We start from the raw sequence: 21579 nt of genomic DNA on the forward strand, positions 1-21579 counted from the left end.
AGCAAAAACCCTTAACTTGCGTCTGTTTGGGCAGCTTTGCGAGGAAATGGGTGCAGAGCACAAATGCCTTCTCTTACGCACTGAAGTCAGGTGGCTATCAAGCGGGAGAGCCCTGGCAAGGGTTTTTGAGTTAAGAGAACCGCTACAGAGATTTCTTTCAGGAAAAGAGTCACCACAGGCAGCACACTTCAGTGATGAGGAGTGGATAGCAAAACTCGCTTATCTGTGTGACTCTTCAACCTGCTCAATGAACTCAATTTATCACTTCAGGGGAGAATGACAACTGTCTTCAAGTTGGCAGATAAAGTGCCTGCTTTCAAAGCCAAACTGGAACTGTGGAGATGGCAAGTGGACAGGAGTATATTTGACATGTTCCCAACATTAGCTGGGGATTTTGGGAGAAAATGACGCTACACTGTCCTTCTCACAGCTGGTGCGCAATCACTTATCTTCACTGTTGACGGAATGCAAGTGTTACTTCCCAACCGCAAATGACCCAAGACGTGCATAGGAATGGGTCCATCTGTGAATGTCCCTGGTGAATCATCCATGTCAGCATGGGAAGAAGGTCAACTCCTCGAGCTTGCAAATAATGGTGGGTTGAAAAGTATGTTTGACATAACATCTCTGCCGGTATTCTGGATCAAAGTTAAGGCTGAATATCCTGAGATAGCCACAAAAGCACTGAAAACTTTGCTTCCATTTCCAATATCATATCTCTGCAAAGCAGGGTTTTCTGCAATGAATGCAATGAAAACTAAATTGCAGAATAGACTGGACATAAGGAACCCCCTTCGACTATCGTTGTCTCCAATCACCCCTCGATGGGACCGTCTTGTTGCAGGGAAACAAGCCCAGGGCTCCCACTGATTCGGCGATATTGGTGTGTTGCAATAATTTTATATGTTCCTATGAGGAAAATATGTGCTGTGTGTTTAATATCCAAACGTTACTTAAAATGTTATGATGCTATTGGCTTATAGTTGACTTATAACTGACCTATCACTATATTCATGCGAGGAAAATAGGCGGTGTGTTTAATAAATTCGTTAGATAAACCCTTTTAGAAATGAAATTGAGTGTATTAGCCACTTTTAAGTGACTTACAGTTGACTTATCACCTATATCCCAGTCATGATTAACACACCTCACTCCCTGTCGGCCGGTCCGCAAGAATATTGTCAATATTAAATCGGTCTGCAGTGTAAAAAAAAATTGGTGACCCCTGCTGTATATAACCTGATACCTCAAGCACATTGGTAACATCTTTGATTCCACTTTAAAGCAAAAGAGCCCTCTATTTTCCAGTTGGGGCTGTTACATGTGTCCCCTGCCAAAGAAGAAAAGTCTCTAGTCAGGGGAGGCAGACCTATAACATGCATTCTAAGATGACGTGCACAAAAGTTTTGTTGACATGAGGCCTGCAGTGCTGCCCCTCAATTCTTTAAACCCACTCATTATCTTTACTGCCAAATAAAGCAGCAAATGATTATTTTTTTTAACAACCCAAGACTGGTAAGATGTTTTCACATGAAGCATTTCAGGCCAACATGGCAGCAGCTGGACAGTTGTGAGAACACATGACTTTGGCTGATACACTTTGAAATCTTTGCAGACCTGGTATATATCACAATTTGGATAGTTGGAGTAGACTTGCTGCTGAAACTAGTGCTACTTGCATAGCTCTCAAAACAACCAAATGCAAGCGAAATATAAAGTTTGTTATCATTAGTGCAGCAACAAAAGTCTCACTGAGTAAAGTGTGTTTATTTTCCTTTCCTTAATTTTTTTCATGAATATGAATAAAGCTTGTAATTTTACATTCACATTTCTTGTGTTATATATGAGGTACAATAATACTATTGTTTGAAAAGATTAATAGTTTTGAATAGGTTTTCTAAAATGCTTCATTTATTTCATCCACGTGTTATGCTTTTTTAATAGTAAAACAATATATGTAAATGAGCAACAGGACTCATCCTTTGTTCTTAAAGTCCATAATTATTGTTAATTAACTAATCAATGATATCTGCTCAACATTACAATGGCACATAGAAGAATTTTTTTCGTAGGTTATCACCAACTTTGGCACATGTTCTCAGAAATATTTGCTACCCTGCTCTAGATTAAAGCATAAAAAGAATTCATATAAAACATCAAGACAAGAATTCAGAGCAGAGATGGATCATCTGTCCTTTAAGCCTGATTCACCATTCATTTAGATGATTGCTGATGTCTTTACTTCTTCCATTTTTTGATTATAATCTCCATATCAGTTGATTCTCTTATTATCTAAAAAAAATTAATCTCAGATTTGAACAAATGATTGGAGAATGCGAAGGTTCACCACCACTTCTGCCTTGTCTCTGTTCTATGTGGTTTCAGTCAGAATAATTTTGTTTCTTGCATTCAGCATGTTGAGCTCTGTCAAAATTTCAAGTTTCAGTAAAATCAGCTCTTATTCATGTCCTTGTAACGAAGTTGCTGAAGGTCAATAAGCAGGTACAGTAAGCAGATGAGGGGCAAATGATACATTAGCTTTTATTGTGAAAGGAGTCTAGGGATCTTGTAATTGTGCAGGGCCTTGATGAATCACACTGTTTATTCAGCTTAGTTCTTCTTGCCTGGAAAAAAGTAGTATACTTGATGCTTTGCTCTCTGTTCCTCTTAGCCAAGCTGTTGATATAGTCAGCTATAACCCACTAGTCTGTTTGACAGTCTGTCTGGTCCTCCCCTTATTGTGAACAACTGGACATTGCCCCCAGTTCCATTGACTATACCTTGCAGACTATCTGTGTGGGTCCTTGTAGAAAGGCTTGTGAAAATCTAAATATAACGTACTCTCCTGTTCCCAATTAATTATTTCTACTAGTCACGTAGTCAAACAGTAACAGTAATACTCAAATATGATTTTCTTTTTTAATTTTATTTTTATTTGGATAAGGAATTCACAAATATCATGTACTTTTTTCACACAACCTTTTCCATTTTTTTATATGTATAAAACTATAATTATACATTCTTAAGTACACATTGAGATGATATAAAAGAAAATTAGACACTTAAATAGATAATTATGTACTGTGGTAATTCTAATCTATTAGGCTAAGTAATGGTATTAGTTGTTAAGAAAAATGGTAATAATAGTTTCCATATAACTCTTCTGGACCATTTCCACTGGTCCAAAATGTTGTATGTAAGCCTATGTAACAACCATTGTAGGTGTTTATATCCTAATTTGTTCATGCTTGCTCCTGCCCGCAGACATAATTATCCAATTCCCATGTACTTATTTACTTAATTTTTTCATTTTTTATCCCTTTCCCAAATCTTTCCCTTTACTTGTGTTAATTCTCTATTTTCCAAAAGAAAACCAAAAAAAAAGACATTTAGACTAGGGGTGCTTACGTTAGCAATATTACTGTGTTGATGAGAAGAGCAGTATAAATCATTAGGAGAGTCATCTAAAGTCTGCTCGCATTGGGGTTATTTATTCAATCCATTTATTCCAAATTTGATAACATTTTTCTTTTTGAATTCTCAGGGAGTAAGTCAACTTTTCCATTTTAAATATTTCCAAGATAATTTCGTGCCAATCTTTTAATGTAGGTGGTATTGGATTTAGCCACTTTCTAGTGATTGATTTCTTACTTGCCGCTAAGAGGGCCTGCAGCAACTTTATATCTTCCTTCTGTTCAAGGAACAATACATGCCCCAAATAGAGCGTCTCAAAGTTCAGAGGTATCTGGGACCTAAGTACCTTAACTAATGTTCTAGGAATACCTTCCCAATATAGACTTAATTTAGGGCAATCCCAGAAAATATGAAAATGATTTGCCTCCTTGGAGCCGCACCTTCTCCAACACGTCACGTTTGTAGCTTTATATTTTTCCTGATATGGGGTCTTGAAGTATCTTATAATGTTTTTCCAACAATGTTCTCTCCAAGTCAAAGAATTAGTCGAGGACCATTGAAAGCTGCAGATTTTCCCCCAAGCCTCCTCTGAAAGTACCAACCCCGCTTCTTTCTCCCACTTCTCTTTAATATACAGTGTATTTCCATTTTTAGCATGGGAGAGTGCATTATATAATCGAGAAACTGATTTACTAGGTATTGAACTGCAAGCTGAATTCAGAATCTTGAAAAACTCTAATTCTACTGTTGATAGGTCTGTATATCTACAACTCTGGTTAACATAGTTTCGTACTTGAAGGTACCTAAAAAAGTCATTGTGTTCTAGGCCATGTTTGTCCTGCAGGATTTGGAAACTTTGTAATACTCTTTTATCTGTAAATGAGAGGTAGGTTGCAAGACCTTTCTTTATCCATAGCTCAAATTTTTTATCTCCTCTGTTGGGAAGGAATTCGGTATCATATGCACACCATCTAAAGAGTTTTAACATGTTATTAATTCCACATGAATTAACCACCTTCTGCCATACTTTTAATGTAAGATTTATCCAACTGTTTTTAAATTTTTCCAACTGGGCCATCAATCCTTTGTCAGCTATTGAGGCCTGTAGAGGAAAACTGTCAACTAATCCAAATTCTATTTCCTTCCATCTAGCCTTATATTCCCTATTACACCAATATAACAGAGGGGTTATCTGTGAGGCATAAAAATAATTTCTCAGGCAAGGAAGAACCATACCTCCTCCTTCCTTCCCTAACTGCAAGGTGTTATATCGAATTCTAGGTTTCTTTCCTTGCCAAATGAAACGGGAAATCCATTTGTCCCATTCCCTGAATTGATTATCATCCACCCCCACCGGTAAAGTACGGAAAAGATACAATAACCGAGGAAGAATATTCATTTTTATAGTATTTATCCTTGAATTTAAACTTAAAAAGGGGATAAGATTCCATCTATGCATATCTGCTTTTATCTCTGAGATTAATGGCCCATAATTTACCTGTGACAGTGTTGAAAGATCCTTCGGCAGGGTTATTCCTAAATATTTTAATGATTTAGCTTCCCACTTAAGATCGTATGTATCCTGCAATTTTTTGGATGGTGTATAATTTAGGGACATAACCTGCGTTTACTTTAGATTTATTTTATAACCTGATATTTTCCCAAAGTCATCCAACTGTGTAAACAATCCTATAAATGATTTTTCTGGTTCACTCAGATAGACCAAAACATCACCTGCGAATAATGCCACTTTCTGTTCAATCCCTGCCACCTTGATACCTTTTACGATTTTGCTCTGTCTTATTAGTTGGGCAAGCGGTTCAATATATAGCGCAAAAAGGAGAGGAGAAATTGGGCATCCCTGTCTAGTGCCCCTCTCTAAGATGAAGGAGTCAGAGAGGTCCCCATTTATCTTAATTCGGGCTGTAGGGCTGTCATATAGAGTCTGAATTACTTTAATAAACTTTTCTTGAAAGCCGAATCTTCCTAACACTTTGTATAGGAATGCCCAACTAACCGAATCAAAAGCTTTCTCAGCGTCCAATCCTACTACCATTGTCTCTGTCTCGTTCTTATTAACCTGTTCTAATATGTGCAGAGTTCTCCTTATGTTGTCCTGTGTTTGTCTTTGTTGAATAAATCCAGTCTGGTCTAAGTGGATTAGGCCAGGTAAAAGCTTTTCCAATCTGCACGCTAATATAGATGTAAATAGTTTGTAATCTAAATTAAGAACACTAATTGGCTGATAATTGCCACATTCTAGTTTATCTTTACCCTCTTTAGGAATAACTGAAATAATCGCTTCTCTCCAGGAAGGTGGAGTTTCTCCTCTCTGCAAGATCCAATTAAAGGTGTTAAGTAGTAATGGGGCTAACTGTGTCTTCAGGGACTTGTACCACTCTGAGGTAAACCCATCAGAACCCGAGAACTTTCCAGCCTTTAACCTAGAGATGGTCACGTTCAGTTCTTTGACAGTTACTGGTTCTAATAAACTTTCATTTTGTAAATCTGTAAGTTTAGGTAGATCTAAAAAATTCAATACACTGACTATATAGGGCTCATTGGGGGCCCGGGGTTGGGAGTACAGCTCTTGATAATATGTTTCAAAACTCTCTTGAATTTTCCCTATTGTACTCTCCACAAGCTTTGTCTTTGGATTCTTTATTTTATGAATTGTATTGTCTGCTTGTTGTTTTTGTAATTTATATGTTAATAATCTTGCTGATTTACCTCCTACTTCATAATTCTTTTGTCTCAGGTAAAGAAAATTTCTTTGAGTTTCCAACGTATAAATATCGTCAATTTCACTTTGCAATTTCCTAATTTCCTGTTTTTGATTTGAATTACTTTTGTTGCTATCTACAACTTGAAGTTGTTTTAATTTTCCTTGAAGGTCTGCTAATTTTTGTGCATTGATTTTTTTCATGTGAGTGGTAATGGAAATAATTTTCCCTCAGTACAGCTTTCAATGTATCCCATGAGATCACTGGTGATGTTTCTCCCGTGTCATTAAGGTCTAGATATTCTTTGATTTCTCCCCTTAATCTCTCCATTACCTTCGGGTTATTGAGTATATGTGAGTTTAGCCTCCATAGTGTTTTCCTCATTTTCCTTTCCAGGATTAGAGACATAGAGACTGGGCTATGATCCGACAGATCAATTGTTGCAATATTACAGTTTTTTATCCTGAGTCTATCTGTATTAAAGATAAAGAAATAGTCTATCCTTGAATAGGCTGAATGAGGGAAAGAGTAATGTGTATAATCTTTACTAGTAGGGTGTAATTCCCTCCAGACATCTATAATTCCCAACTCCTCCATCAATGAATTCATTTTCCGAGTCAGAGGTTTATTCTGAGTAACTATTCTTGAAGAATCTAATACAGGATTTAATCTAATATTAAAGTCCCCTCCACAAATTACTATCCCTTGAGAACTGACCATTAGGTCAAAAATGTGTCTATAAAATGACCCTTCACAACCTGGAGGAGCATAAACGTTCAGCGATGTTATTTCTGTACCTTCTATTCTTCCTGTGATTTTTACAAACCGTCCTTCTTTGTCTTTAATCTCTGAAATATGTTCATAATTAAGAGTACTTGATATTAAAGTAGCTACCCCTCTTTTGTGACTCAATTTATATGATGAATAAAATACATGCTTAAAGCCCATTCTTTTTAATTTTCCATGTTCAGATTGGCTCATATGTGTTTCCTGGAGGAAAGCTATTTGTGCCCTCTCTTTTTTCAATTTAGACATAATCTTATTTCTTCTAATTGGATTCAAAAACCCCATTAACATTATAGGAAATTATTTTTACCAATTCAGTTTGCATTTTTCTCTAGTAGAAAAAAAACATTCTCCTTTTCTAACCAAACAGTAAGCAATCCCTTCTCAACAGTAAACCAAGACATATAACCACACCCTAGACATTTTTGAACGTGTAACATTTGAAAATTTTTCCCGACTTCCCACAGTGAGGCCTGAGCACCGACCCGCCTCAGTTCAGAGGGTTAACCTCTATCTTCACCCTGTGTTAGAAGGTCCTCAGCAGTTTGAATAATCATAGAGAATTTTCTCCTATTTATGTCTCGACCATATTGCTATCATTCAAGTTATTCCGCCTAGTTTATTTTCAGTTACAAGTTTTCATTTTACCTTTAAGTCCGATTTACTCTTTTCAGTCATTTCTCTTAATTAATCTGTATTCTCTATACATTCGCATCTGAATATTTGCAGCTTTTCCTTGTAGTTTGACACTCTGGTTCGTGTGGAGCGTCCTTGCCCCACTAACTGCCACGACTTCTGCCGAATCCTCTCCAGTAGCGACTCCGGTTGGGTGATAACTTTAATAGGTAGTCCCCGGTCCACCAGGTCCGACGTTGCCTCCTCCACCGTAGCGTAAGTTTTTGTCCCTTCGTCGTAAAAGACTCTCAGCCGAGCTGGATACAAGGTCTGGAATCTGATGTTGTTTTCCTTCAGGACTCTCCGTGTTTCCGTATATTCCTTCCGTCTGGCAAGAATCCCCGGTGCGTAGTCGTGGTCTAAACTGATTTTACAGTTGTTCCACATGAAGCCTTTATTTTGCCATGCCCTTTTAAGCACTTCTTCCTTCGTTCTGTAACTGAGAAATCTGACCAGAATCGATCTGGGCTGGGCGCCTGCCGGAAGCTGTGGTGCCAACGCGCGGTGAGCCCTTTCTGTAGGTCTTTTGCGGCCGGTATATCAAGGTTCTCTCTAAGCAGCTCCTCCACAAAGGGAATCATCAATCCGGGTTTACCTTCAGTTCCTTCGGAAACTCCGTAAATCCTCACATTTTCCCTTCTCGAGCGGCCTTCTTGATCTATTAGTTTCCACTGGAGCTGGTCTTGCAGCTTCGGCATTTCTGCTATCACTTCCTCGGCGTTTTGTAGCTTCTCTTCAATTCCAACAATCCTCGCTTCGGCTTCATCTATCCGCGAGTTAGTTTTTACTATTTCTCCTTTAATATCTTCCAGCTGTTTGCTGTTATCTTGTCGGAACTCGCGAATCTCTCCGAGAATCAAAGACAGAGTCACCGATTCCCCCTCATTATCTCCGTCCTGGCTTGCCATGGAGGAGCTAGACCCGTCGCCTTGCTGCGTCTCTTTATGTTTATCAGCCTTCGGAGCGGACTTTTTAATCTTGTTCTTAAACATCATCCTTGCCCTTTTTATTAATATAGTTATGCAATCTTAAGTATTTGTCTAAATTCGATTTTGGGGCAGTTTACCTTCTTTTTTGTCGAGAGACCTTTTCCTTATGCCGCCATTCCCTTGATGACCCGGAAGCCCTCCTCAAATATGATTTTCATTTTATGAAAGCCTCTACTTAATTCTATCATTTTCATTGTGTTCTCTTATTTTATCGTTATCAATTAGGACAATTTTCCCTATTATTGGTGTTAGCCCGACACGTTGATAGTTCCTTATGTTCTCTTCCCCCCACTTCCCAGTGGGTTCACATATCCTAGCCTCTGCAGGAGGTTTATGTAGCTAGTATTAATTTCCAACAGGTTCCTGTATCTTTAAAATTTTGTAAGACTGAAATTGGGTTGATTTGTATATTGAAAAATGAATGGAAGGAGTTCCTCTAACATTTCTGCAAATGAATGTGACATGGCAGAGGAACAAGTGCATTTTTTTTTGAGTAGGTCAGATCTTTCAAATTCCAAAGCCCAATACATTAAGTTTGCAGTCTGTTTGGTCCAATTTCCTGCCAAAGGCTCTTGGTATTAAAAGCCAGAGGTCAGCAAAGTGTCTTTCTTGAGAGCAGAGTTAACTAACCCGAGTTGGAGAACTAGTTGTCCTTTGATATGGAGCAACCATATTCAAAAGATGGACTTGTGCTTGAGGGGGTTTGTTGGGCTGCAGGGTTTCAATTTTGAGAGGTAGATGGTGAAAACTTTGAAATAGATTGAGGCCCCTACTTGTGTCCAACAATATAACCACGCCCATAAATTTTTCTGATACATTATTCAGTAGTACATTGAAAATGGAATACTAAATTTTTGTGCAGGAGAAACATAGTCACCATTTTCATGTCGCGGTATTCAAAGCTTTTAAGGTTGCAATCAATTTTGAGTTTCATTGACTTTATTTCAGTGATTAGTTTTTATTATTCAACTTGATTTACTGTTTAATTGATTCCCTTTGTTGCATTTCTTTATCTGTTAGAATTTGAAGATTATATTCTTTCTGATTGCTGTCTTTCAGATTGTACAACAAAGATGCTCTCATTGAATATTTGTTGGACAAATCTCCAGACAAATGCATCATTGAGACTGCAAAACACATTAAGAGCCTTAAGGTGAGTCTGTAAATCAACAGATTAATGTTGTTGGCTGTGCTGCTGGGAACCCATTCTGCTGTTAAGACTGCATCTTTTGTTTTCCAATGTCATTTTAAATCTTTGTGTTCAGTTCTTTGTTCTCTTTTTACTGCTATGCCAAAATCCAAAACAACCTGTCTAGCAGTTCTGAATCTACCTCTTCACAAAGCCTGCAATGGTTCGTTAGGGTACCCACTACCAACTGAAGGGCAGTAAATGTCAACCTTTTGTCCTGTTTCCAGCTGCTATAATCAATAAGAAAAGGATCATTGAGGTAATTTCATAAGATACTTAATCATTGTGGGCTGGTACAAGCTAAAGAGGCAGTATTTTAATAAATTGTATAGCTTCATATGGTGACGTTGCTCCCAATGTCTAGAAGTAATATGGCATCACACCAGTAGTGACTCCATGGGTTCTGTCAAAGATGTAACAGTGCATTTGACAGATCTTTGAGTCGTATTTGAAGCAATCTCATCCAGTATGATATTGTATTTTGGTGATACAGTCGTTAACTAATCTGTTTTACTAAATCTTGAAAATGTAACTATTTGATTATTTGTGCTATCGTAATATTGGCAAAAACTCTCAAATTTAAAGTTTTAGTGAGATTTAACAATTCATTTAATCTCTATTTGGTGCTGAATTTTTCAATCAAAATTGTAAATTTTAACTGTTAATTTTAGTTGGAACTGCTTAAATTAAACTTTTGATTCTTAATCAATTATTTTGGAACAGAATATGGTTCTGGCCCATGTTATCATCTGTTCTTGTTAGCCCAACTGGCATTGATTCCAGCCATGTGCCACTCTTCTGCTCATGTGCCGCTTTCTCTTCTTGCCATTCAAGATGTGGGGTTCTCCCAATTCTATGGTTGCTTTATTGTGCTCATTATTGGAGCCAGGCAAGAGAAAGTAAGGTTAAGGAAGGTGGATAGGATAAAAACAATGTCCATGATACAGTAAAGCTAGAGTTGCACCAGTGATGTATTATTTATAAATGGTCAATTACTGAGGGACTGCTAGAAGAAACAAAAGGGATTTGTAGAGGATGTGAATTTCAGGTCAGGTGGTATCTGTGGAGAGAGAAAAGCTGTGTGGTCTCGGCCTGAAGTGTCGACTGTACCTCTCCCTAGAGATGCTGCCTAGCCTGCTGCGTTCACCAGCAACTTTGATGGGTGTTGCTTGAATTTCCAGCATCTGCAGAATTCCTGTTGTTGCATTAATTTTACAGACAGTGTATCACCACAGTAAAACCTTTCTTGTTTCCTTCTCGATCATCAGTCGAGTGCAACCTTCTCTCTGGCGTATTCTTAGATTGACTGACTGTTGTGGCGTGGATGAAATCACTGGAGAGACAGTCACTGGTAGATACAAAGCAGCTTCTTTATTCCACACAAGGTACGGCAGGCATCATACGGATGGAGATGCTTTCCGCAGAAAAGTCTGCTAGCACAATGTGGGCTTGATATTTATATGCTAAGCACAAAGGCAATTGCTACTTAAAAAGTTACAATGCATAGACAATGCTTCCCTTTGAAGCTACATACAAAATATCACACCATCCTTTCCTTCCGACGCCAACATGTTTGGGTTGGTATCCACAGCCTTTAGGATTCACTTGGCATTTTACATGCTAACATAGAAGACCATTAATATTTATAATGTATAGACAATACTGTCTTCGAAACTACAGCATTAAATCTGATATTCACACCTTTTAGGAAGCCCATTGTGGTGGACTCAATCCACAGTACTTTGTCAAATAGAAGTCTGGTGGCCAAAGTCATTTAAGTGTAAACAAATCATTTACCCAAAAAAAACTCACTCTAACACTGACAACCTCTTTAGCTACTATCTTTTCTATTAGATTTCCCAAAGGTTGACTTTGAGCATAGTGGAATTGCATGTGTCATGTACCCCCCGTGACAAGTTAAAGAACCAGCAGAAATAGAAAACACTTTGGAGTCCAGTATTGCTATTAACTAATGGTATTTATTAGTAACTACACAATACAGTAATATAAATGCAGATATATCAAACAGGTTAGCAATGTGTGTGTGTGTATGTATACGTGTGTGTGTGTGTGTGTGTGTGTGTGTGTGTGTATATATATATATATATATATGTGGAAATATATGAAAACCAAACTGCTTCAAATCTAGGGGTAAATAGATAGTCTATGATGAGTAAAGTTCAGTTCAGTTTGTGGTATTGAGTTTGAATAGTGATGGATAGAGAGAGAGAGATTTGAGTCTTCAGGTGAGCTGACGCCGTTGATCTTCCCGTTGTCCTCAGAAATTCTTTAGAAGTCACCGACTATGACCACAACAAAGGGGACCGTTCTTCTGTGGTGGAATTATCAACCCAGGTGAGGGTTGGACACACGAGTAACTCCCCACCTGTCACACCCTTTTCACAATGCAAGAACCACAGATCGATCCGCCTGATCGATCCTCCAAAACCCACTTTTTCTGTGGGCACAACAAAGCTCATTCAGTGTCCAAAACCATGTGCCTCCAGGTCTATCATCTGACCTTCTATTTATCTCTCCGTGCTGAATACCAACTGTCTCTCAAACAGCTCCTCCCCTCCCTCTCTGTAAGAATTTCCAAGCAGGCAGCGTCCTTGTAGAAAGTATAAACAGGCTGTGAGCAGTCTTCGCCGCGCCCCCTCCCCCTCCCCCTCCCCCTCCCCCTCCCCCTCCCCCTCCCCCTCCCTCTTTTTTAACAAGGTGTTTGTGTTGGGCACCTCTCTCTCTCTTTTTCAAAAGCACAGTTCATAGGGGTAATTCAGGTCCCCGTCACACATGATAGTAGTCTTTGCTGTCCAGGATGGGTGATCTCTGGGGATAGGCAAAAGCAATGCTCTTAAGGATGGCTTTTTGGAGCAGCTTGTCCAGAAGCCCACCAGTGGACCGGCTGTTTTGGATTGGGTGCTGTGTAACGAACCTGAGGCGATTAGGGAGCTGGAGGTAAAGGAACCCCTTGGAAGTAGTGATCATAATATGATTGAGTTCAGTTTCAAATTTGAAAAGGAGAAGCTGGTATCAGGTGTATCGATGTTTCAGTGGAACTGGGGAAATTACAGTGTTATGAGAGAGGAACTGGCCCAAGTCGATTGAAAAAGTAAGCTAACTGGAGGGATGGCAGAGCAGAATTGGATGAAATTCCTACAAGAAATAAGGAAAATGCAGGAAAAATATATTCCAAGAAAAAAGAAAATCATGAATGGAAAAATGTGGCTAACGAGAGAGGTGAAGGCAAAAATAAAAGCAAAAGAAACGGTGTACAAGGAAGCAAAAATTAGTGGGAAAATGAGGACTGGGAGACTTATTAAAAACTTGCAGAAGGAAACTAAGAAAGTCATTAGGAAAGAAAAGATGAATTATGAAAGGAAGTTGGCAATTAACATAAAAAAGGATACTAAGTTTAAGTATATGAAGAGTGACAAGGGTAGATACAGGACCGATTGAAAATGATGCTGGAGAAATTATAATGGATAGCAAAGAGTTGGCGGAAGAACTGAATGAGTATTTTGCATCGGTCTTCACAGTGGAAGACATGAGCAATATACCTGATAGCCAGAGGTATCAGGGAATAGAATTAGGTACAGTCAAGATTACTAGATAGAAAGTGCTTGGGAAGCTAAGTGGACTAAGAATAGATAAATCTCCCGGTCTGGATGAGGTGCACCCAAGGGTTCTGAAGGAGGTGGCCTTGGAGATTGTGGAAGCATTGGAAATGATCTTCCAGGAATCAATAGACTCTGGCATGGTGCCGGAGGACTGGAAGGTCGCAAATGTAGTTCCGCTATTTAAGAAAGGAAGGAGGCAGCAAAAAGAAAATTACAGACCTATTAGTCTGACATCGGTAGCTGGAAAGATATTGGAGTCAATCCTCAAGGACGAGGTTATGAAATACCTGGAAGTGCATGACAAGATAGGCCGAAGCCAGCATGGTTTCATGAAGGAAAGATCCTGCCTCACCAACCTATTGGAATTTTTTGAGGTAATCTCAAATAAGATTGATAAGGGAGAGGCTGTGGATGTTGTGTATTTGGATTTTCAAAAGGCCTTCGATAAGGTGCCGCATATGAGGCTGCTTAATAAGATGAGAGCCCATGGAATTATAGGAAAGATATTGAAATGGGTGGAGCACTGGCTGATAGGCAGAAAGCAAAGGGTGGGAATAAAGGGATCCTGATTGGTTGCTGGTTACTAGTGGTGTTCCGCAGGGGTCGGTGTTGGGGCCGCTTCTTTTTACGATGTATATCGATGATTTGGATTATGGATTAAATGGTTTTGTGGCTAAGTTTGCGGATGACACCAAGATAGGTGGAGGAGCAGGAAATGTTGAAGAAACTGAAAAGTTGCAGAGAGACTTAGTCAGTTTAGGAGAGTGGGCAAAGAAATGGCAGATGAGATACAACGTTGACAAATGTATGGTTGTACATTTTGGAAGAAGAAATAATTGGGCAGATTATTATTTAGATGGGGAGAAAATTCAAAAATCGGAAATGGAAAGGGACTTGGGGGTCCTCGTGCAGGATACCCTAAAGGTTAACCACCAAGTTGGATCGGCGGTAAGGAAAGCGAATGCTATTTTGGCATTCATTTCAAGAGGAATAGTGTATAAGAGTAAGGAGGTGTTGATGAGGCTCTGTGGGGCACTAGTGAGACCTCATTTGGAATACTGTGTGCAGTTTTGGGCCCCCTATCTTAGAAAGGATGTACTGATGTTGGAGAGAGTTCAGAGAAGATTTACGAGGACGATTCCTGGAATGCAGCGGCTAACATATGAGGAGCGTTTGTCGGCTCTTGGACTGTATTCATTAGAGTATAGAAGAATGAGAGGGGATCTCATAGAAACATTTCGAATATTGAAAGGGTTGGACAGAGTAAGTGTGGAAAGGTTTGGACAGAGTAAATGTGGAAAGGTTGTTTCCCTTGGTGGTTGAGTCCAGGACAAGAGGCCATAGTCTTAGAATTAGAGGGTACCCAGTTAAAACAGAGATGAGGAGAAATTTTTTTAGCCAGGGGGTCGTGGATTTGTGGAATTCGTTGCCACGTATGGCTGTGGAGGCCCGATCATTGAGGGTGTTTAAGGGGGAGATTGACAGGTATCTAATTGGTCAGGGTATCAAGGGATATGGGGAAAAAGCCAGAAATTGGAACTAGATGGGTGAATAGTTTAGCTCATGGGGGAGCTGCGGAGCAGACTCGATGGGCCGAATAGCCTACTTCTGCTCCTTTGTCTTGTGATCTTGTCTTGTGAAGTGTTTAAATAGGAAATTCTGAGGATTTTGTTTCATATGTACCTCTGAAACTACGATTCCAATTGAAAAGTGGCATTAACATTGCAGTTTGTGTACATGGGTAACTGATGCTGCAGTGACATTTACATCCTCACAAATAGCATTTGTTATTTTGATCTAGTCATTTTTTAGTAAGGAATAGTACATATATAATTTCTTGGTATAATGGTTGGTTTTACAATCTTCATAGGTTCCTGGTGATTTTAGGTAAAGGGAAAGGTTTTGGGGGTGGGGGGGTGGTGCTCTGGTTTGGAATTTTCTGCATAAATTCATGAATGAACATTCATAAAACTGACTTTATTGAGAGTATATCTGACCATTTTGGGTTGTTTCTCCATTCAGGATTTTTAAACAAGTCTTAGCACTTAAAGGCAAATTTGTAAGATAAAATGGTACATGGACTTAATGTTCATACTATAAATTGTTCGGTGTAGCTAAAAAAGTATTTGTGCAGCTTTTGATAAACCATTTGATGGGCTTTGAGAGCTTTGAGCTTGTTGGAAACACTAGCATTCTCTTGAAGTGAAGGACTATGATTGTGACTACAGGACTGGACTGTGCAGGGGCAGGCCAGCAAACTGGAATCTGTGCCTTGGGATCCTGTTGTTCACGTTAGCTGAGACTGTTACACAAGGCCTATCCTATCCTAGTTCAGTGGTGCGATCTAGCTGGCATTTTGGTGCAGTATGTACCCTTTAAAATCTCCCTGACAATCTTTTGCATTTGGGAAAGCTGTAAGTAACATTTTGTTAACAGTGGAAGCTGTGATATATTAGAATAACTACTGAATTAATGCATATTTGATACAGTGGATTCTGGTTAATTGGGTATCGGTTAATTGAGGCAGCCGCTTATTTGGGACAACTCTTAAACTACAAAAACTAATCGAGAAAATAATTGGGATTCCCTTTGTTTATTTGGGATACTATGCCACTTAGTTGGGGTAAGAGACTTTATCTTATTTATTTAGCGATACAGCGTGGTGTAGGACCTTCGAGCCGCTCCGCCCCACTAACCCACAAATTGAACTCTGAACTCTGCAACTCCAAGCTGTAATAGTGCCATGCTAACCACTACGCTACCATTGTGCTCTGAAATGGTTGCCAAACAGGTTCTAACTAACATCAGTCATGCACACTTGTGTAGCCGTGAGATGCTATACTGTGCTTAGAGTGATTAGTTTTTCAATACCATCAGTTGCATGTGTTTGTGGATTTGGAGGATGCAATGTCAATAGCATTGTATGAAGGCAGTCCATCATCTGTACTAGCGTCCAAGCTGATTTTGTTTATTGTGCACTAGATAAATTCCTCTGATTACTATTAGGACCTAATACACAGTTTTATAGTATTGTAGTACTATTGGTAGTATTCCAATTTGTTTGGTATTTCATTTAAATATAAAATCTATTACAGTTTTTTTTAATAGACATTTATGACTACTTCCTTGAAGCTTTGGCTAATTGGGTCAACTGCTTAATTGGGGCAAAATGTACTCATCTGATTTAACTGGAATCCACTGTATATGTTGACCAAAAATTCTGATTTGGAAACCTGTGATTTTTGATCCTGAATCAGAGATGCCCAGAGACCCTTGGTGATGTAACTTGGAAATAAGCCTTTTGGCACATCAGTTCCATGCTAATCATTTACACTAATCCAATTTTACACTGCCCCCGCCCCGATTCTACCGTAAGACATAGGAGCAGACTCAGGCCATCAAGCCTGCTGTGCTGTTCAATCATGGCAACTGACATATTGGGTGAAGTTTACAGGGGTAAATTAACTTGTCAACCCATACATCTTTGGGATGTGGTAGAAGACTAGAACTCTCAGAGGAAGGTGATGCTGTCACAAGGATAATGTGCAAACTCCATACAGACGGCATCAAGCTCAGGGTTGAAGCTGTGAGACAGTATCTTAATCAGCTGTACTCCTGTGCTGTCCCCAAGAGAGAAAATTGAACATACACATTGGATCTCAGTGGTAATTCCCAGAAAAATGGAGTCAAGTGAAGCAATATAGAGACAGTTGTGGCATCATCATTCAGTAAATCCTGGAGTCTGCGCATAAGTGTGTTTGGATATCTCGGATACGTTACTGTTTAATTGGCAAAGTGTTGGCAATGCTGAATGGGCTTAAAAAGGGTACCAAAGCCCACTTGAATTGACACTTCTGTAGGGTATAAAGCTGATCCAAGGTGATTGAGAAATAATAGCTCAACTTGCTTGGACATTGTAAGAGGAAAGTATATTTATTTCTCTGGTAGTAGAGGACCAATAAACTACAGAAGTAAATTCTAAGAGTCTATAATGTAATTCCTGCTACAGATATTACCATAGATTGGAGTCCCCTTCATTCACTTAGATATGTTGAGTAGAGACAATTGTAGAATAAAGTATATTCTGTTCTTTGGCTGACTAATACTCCTGGAGCAATGATGCAAATTAATAATACAAATTTCCAGGTTTGAGATGGATTTTGGATTTTAATATGCCTTGAATAAGCACTTTGTGAAGAGGGAAGTTGACATAACCTACCCCTTTATTAGGAAAGAGTTAATTAGACCAGGATATTCCATGGTTTTTTTTTATATAATCCTCAGGATGTCAAGGAGCTAAATCTGACCAATAATCCAGCTTGGAAGGGTGACAAGGCCAACACAAAAGGTGATAAGTTTGAAGACCTGCACTGTGCTGCTTTCATCTGTCCTGTGGTTGGTTTGGAAATGAATGGGCGACAGAAGTAAGTTGTTTGAATTTGATTTATCTTTGACCTTAAAATTGTCTGTCTGTATTTCAAGACACAATTTGGCTGACAGCAGAAGTGCAGTGATTTTTTTTGGGTATAATAAAGCAAATTCATCTGCTGCTATAACTTTCATGGCCTCCTCTCAATTGTGTATGACCTCCCTCTTGACATGACTCCTGAGGGGCAAGATTTTTTTGCATCTTGTACCTTTTGTTAGTTGTTTTGTTTAGCTACCGTTTCACAATGTGAAAATGGCTATTTATCTTCGTCAATTATTGTACATATTCATTTCATGTTTAGTAACTTTTGCTTTCTGACAGTTTCTATTTCTGTCAGGCTATCTTTTCTGCAGTGTGGAAAATAATGGGCAAATATTTTTCCCCCTGTAAATTAAAACAACATCTGTATAATGCTTCGTTGTTGACTAACACCCCTGGAGCAGAGAAAGTGCAGGCAGGTAATAAGATGCAGAGCCATGATAAAGTACATTGTGAGGTCAAGAGTCCATTTTATCATAAAAGTAATTTTGTGACAGTGGGATAGAAGCTGTCCTTCATCCTTGTATATGTGCTTTCAGGCTTTTCTGTCTTTTACCCAGTGGGGGAGAGGGTAAAAAGAGAATGTCTGGGTGGAAATGTTCTTTGATAATATTGCCTGCTTTAGTGAAGCAGCAAGAAATGTAGACACGGATGTGAAGCTGATTTCCTCGAGGATGCAGGCTCATGGGCAGCTTCTAACCCACTGTTACAAGACTACTTTGTATGATAAGATGGACTCTTAACTTCACAATCTACCTTATCATGGCCTTGCACCTTATTACCCGCTTGCACTTTCTCTGCAACTGTAACACCTCACTTGGCATTCTGTTATTGTTCTCCCTTGTACTGTACAACTTCAAAGCACTGTTGTAATGAAATTGTGTCCAACCAACTCTGCAGTTTCCTGTGGTCTTGGACAGAGCAGTTACTATACCAAGCCATCATTATTTTCTGATGCATCGGTAAAAGTAATAGCTGGGACATGTCCAATCTCTTTAACCTCCTGAGGATGTATAGGGAGTGATGTGTTTAGGTGGTTGGATCAAGGCAGGGTATTGGTGATATTTATTTCAAAGAACTTGAAGCCCACAACCCTCCTGACCTCAGCATCACTGATGTAAGCAGGAGCATGTTCACTAACTCCCCCCCCCCCCCACCTGCTTTCCTGAAGTCAGTGACCAGTTTCTGTTGTTGACATTGAGGTAAAGGTTGTCGTCATGACACCTTATCATGAGGCTCTCTCCCCTTTCATAGACTGTTATTTGATTTGGTTTGTCATCCTTTTCAAATTCATGGGAATTGTGTTTCTTTTCCATCAAAGGTGGAAAGGTTCACTTGGAGGATCTTTTATCAATCATTTTAAAGATAATTTATTTAAAACCAATATTTGCAATAACTCAATGTTATTAAAACATTGCATTTAATCATCGCTGCAGTTTGTAATCTGACTGATTTCCTGATAGATTTTGCTATCTTCGTGCTTGTGGCTGTGTCTTCTCGGACCGTGCTATGAAAGAGATAAAAACTCAAGTTTGTCACAAGGTAAGTAATTGAAAGTCATTCTAACAAATATGTTGAATGTGTACAATAAATCTGTAAAATATTCATAAATGGGGAGAACAGTATTCATTGTAACCTTCTAAGAGGTTTCCTTCTGTCTTGTTAAATTTTCAACTTGTTGATCCTTACTTCTACTTCTCTCCAATGGTATGTATAATTTTAGATTCTCAGATTACTGTTGCTTCAGTTTCTTAATTTCCACTTGATTCCATATTCTCAGCATTCAGTAACTGAGATTATCTTGATCATCCCCCAGTACTGATTATGCCTTTCTATCCTGCTGTACTTTCTCATCCAGTGCACCCAACGCTGCATACCCACTAATCATGTCCCATGTTTACAGACCTACACCAGTTCTCTACAATATTGTCTGGCTCATTGTTCCTATTTTTATCCCTGTCTTTCTTTGAGGCTAGCCTTTCGTATCTGCACCACTTCACCTGTTCTAACCTAGAAGGCAACTGTGTGCCTCCCTATCATCTGCAAATTATGCACTGAAGCACCGATTCGTTTGTATTTTCTCATCATTTAGATTATGCTTCCTTTTTAAATTTTTCCTTTCAAAACTTAATGTTTCAATTTGCCAGATCCTTGCCCATTTACTTAACCTTTCTATGTGCCTTTGTAAATGCCTTGAGACCCCTTCACTACTTTCCTAGTCAATCTTTGTGTCATCTGCAAATTTAGCAGCCACACCTTCAATACTTTCATTCAACACATTTATATAAGTTGTTAATAGACGAAGCCTCAGCTCCGATCCCCGCAGCACCTTACTTTGTTGCATCTTGCCAAACAGAAAAAGGTACAATTATGCTTGTTTGCTGTTAGGCAATTATTCTTCTCGGCCAGGAGTTCCCAAACGTTGACATGCCATGGACTGAAACCATTAGGCAAGTGGTCCATGGAGGCAGGTTGGGAATCCCTGTTCCAGGCCAATATGTTAGTTCCTACATCGTGAGCAGGTATCTTCCATAATAACTTGGCAGAGCTTTGCAGGATGCCTTCTGGAAATCTAATTATCTATCTTTTACCCACAGTATAAGTTGTTTTAAAAAAAATCCATTGGTCAGATGAGATTTCCCTATCCCAAAACATGATGACTTTACATAATTACCTTGAATTTTTTGTAAGGGCACTACTATACTTTCAAAAGTAGCTTCAAACGTTTTCCCTGTGACAGATGTTAGACAAATCTGATGTATGGTTTCCTGCTTTCTAACTCAAAATTTTTGAATACTTTTTCTATTTCCAAATACTAAATTCTAGTGAAAAATGACCAATGTCTGTCTTAATTTCAAGAAGGATTACAAAAATATATTGTTTGGGCAGACTGTAACTGGTGTTCAAAGTTAGGCTTTTGCACCATGCTTACAGAGGGATATTTGATTTTGGAGGCAGTGCATTATGATTCAACAAATTAATACTATACATTTATAGGTTAATTTACAAGAATAACCTCAAAACATGGCTTGCAGAATTAATTAAAGGTTGATATGTAAATTATGTATATTATTTGAAGATGTGGTTGCAGGTACAAAGCTTATTTCTTTGGGAAAGGGAATCTTTAATTTTGATGCTGTATTTTGTATCTTCAGAATCTTTTCACTTGAGATGAAGAGTATAACTGGGAGGCTATCTATATTGGATGGAAATGATACAGGAAATTTCAAAAAAAAGCCATCTTTCTGTTGAGAATTTTACATTATCATTGCCCTCTGGGAACAGAAATTTCTCCTCATCTTTGTCTTCATCTTGGTCACTCATCTGGTTCCCTTCATCTTTGGATTATGACTCCCTGTCCTGGACTTCCCACTTGTTGGGAACTCCCTTCCTGCAGTTGGTCTAGCCAGCACTCTTATATTTTTGTAAGTTTCTGTAAGAACCCCTTGACCTTGAGTAAACAAAAATCTAATTGACTAATCTATCAGCAAAGATAGCATTGAAAAATATTTTTAGAGGATTCCTGAGGAACTGGCATTTCAGTTGACCAAAATACATTTTTCAATTTTCATCCTTTCTTCAAACAAAACTGCTGAATCATAAGACGAAGCTGGATATTTGGCTAAAGGCCTTGACAGAGTACACAGTGCAGAGCTTTGCTTTCTATTATTGTTCCTCTGTATGTAAAATAAAACTGATAATCTTGCACTCATAG

At 38.8% G+C, this 21579-nt stretch overlaps 1 protein-coding gene across 1 annotated transcript in view; it reads left to right on the forward strand.

Annotated features, from left to right (window-relative positions):
- The window catches only part of rtf2 (replication termination factor 2), a 65860-nt gene that overhangs the window by 7607 nt on the left and 36674 nt on the right, over positions 1-21579 (forward strand). The window contains exons 3-5 of the mRNA XM_072239057.1: positions 9647-9740; positions 17681-17820; positions 19328-19406. Coding sequence (XP_072095158.1) covers positions 9647-9740; positions 17681-17820; positions 19328-19406 — 313 coding nt within the window. The remainder of the gene's footprint in view (positions 1-9646; positions 9741-17680; positions 17821-19327; positions 19407-21579) is intronic.

Source organism: Mobula birostris, chromosome 2 (assembly GCF_030028105.1).
Source record: "Mobula birostris isolate sMobBir1 chromosome 2, sMobBir1.hap1, whole genome shotgun sequence".
NCBI classification, from domain to species: Eukaryota; Metazoa; Chordata; class Chondrichthyes; order Myliobatiformes; family Myliobatidae; genus Mobula; species Mobula birostris.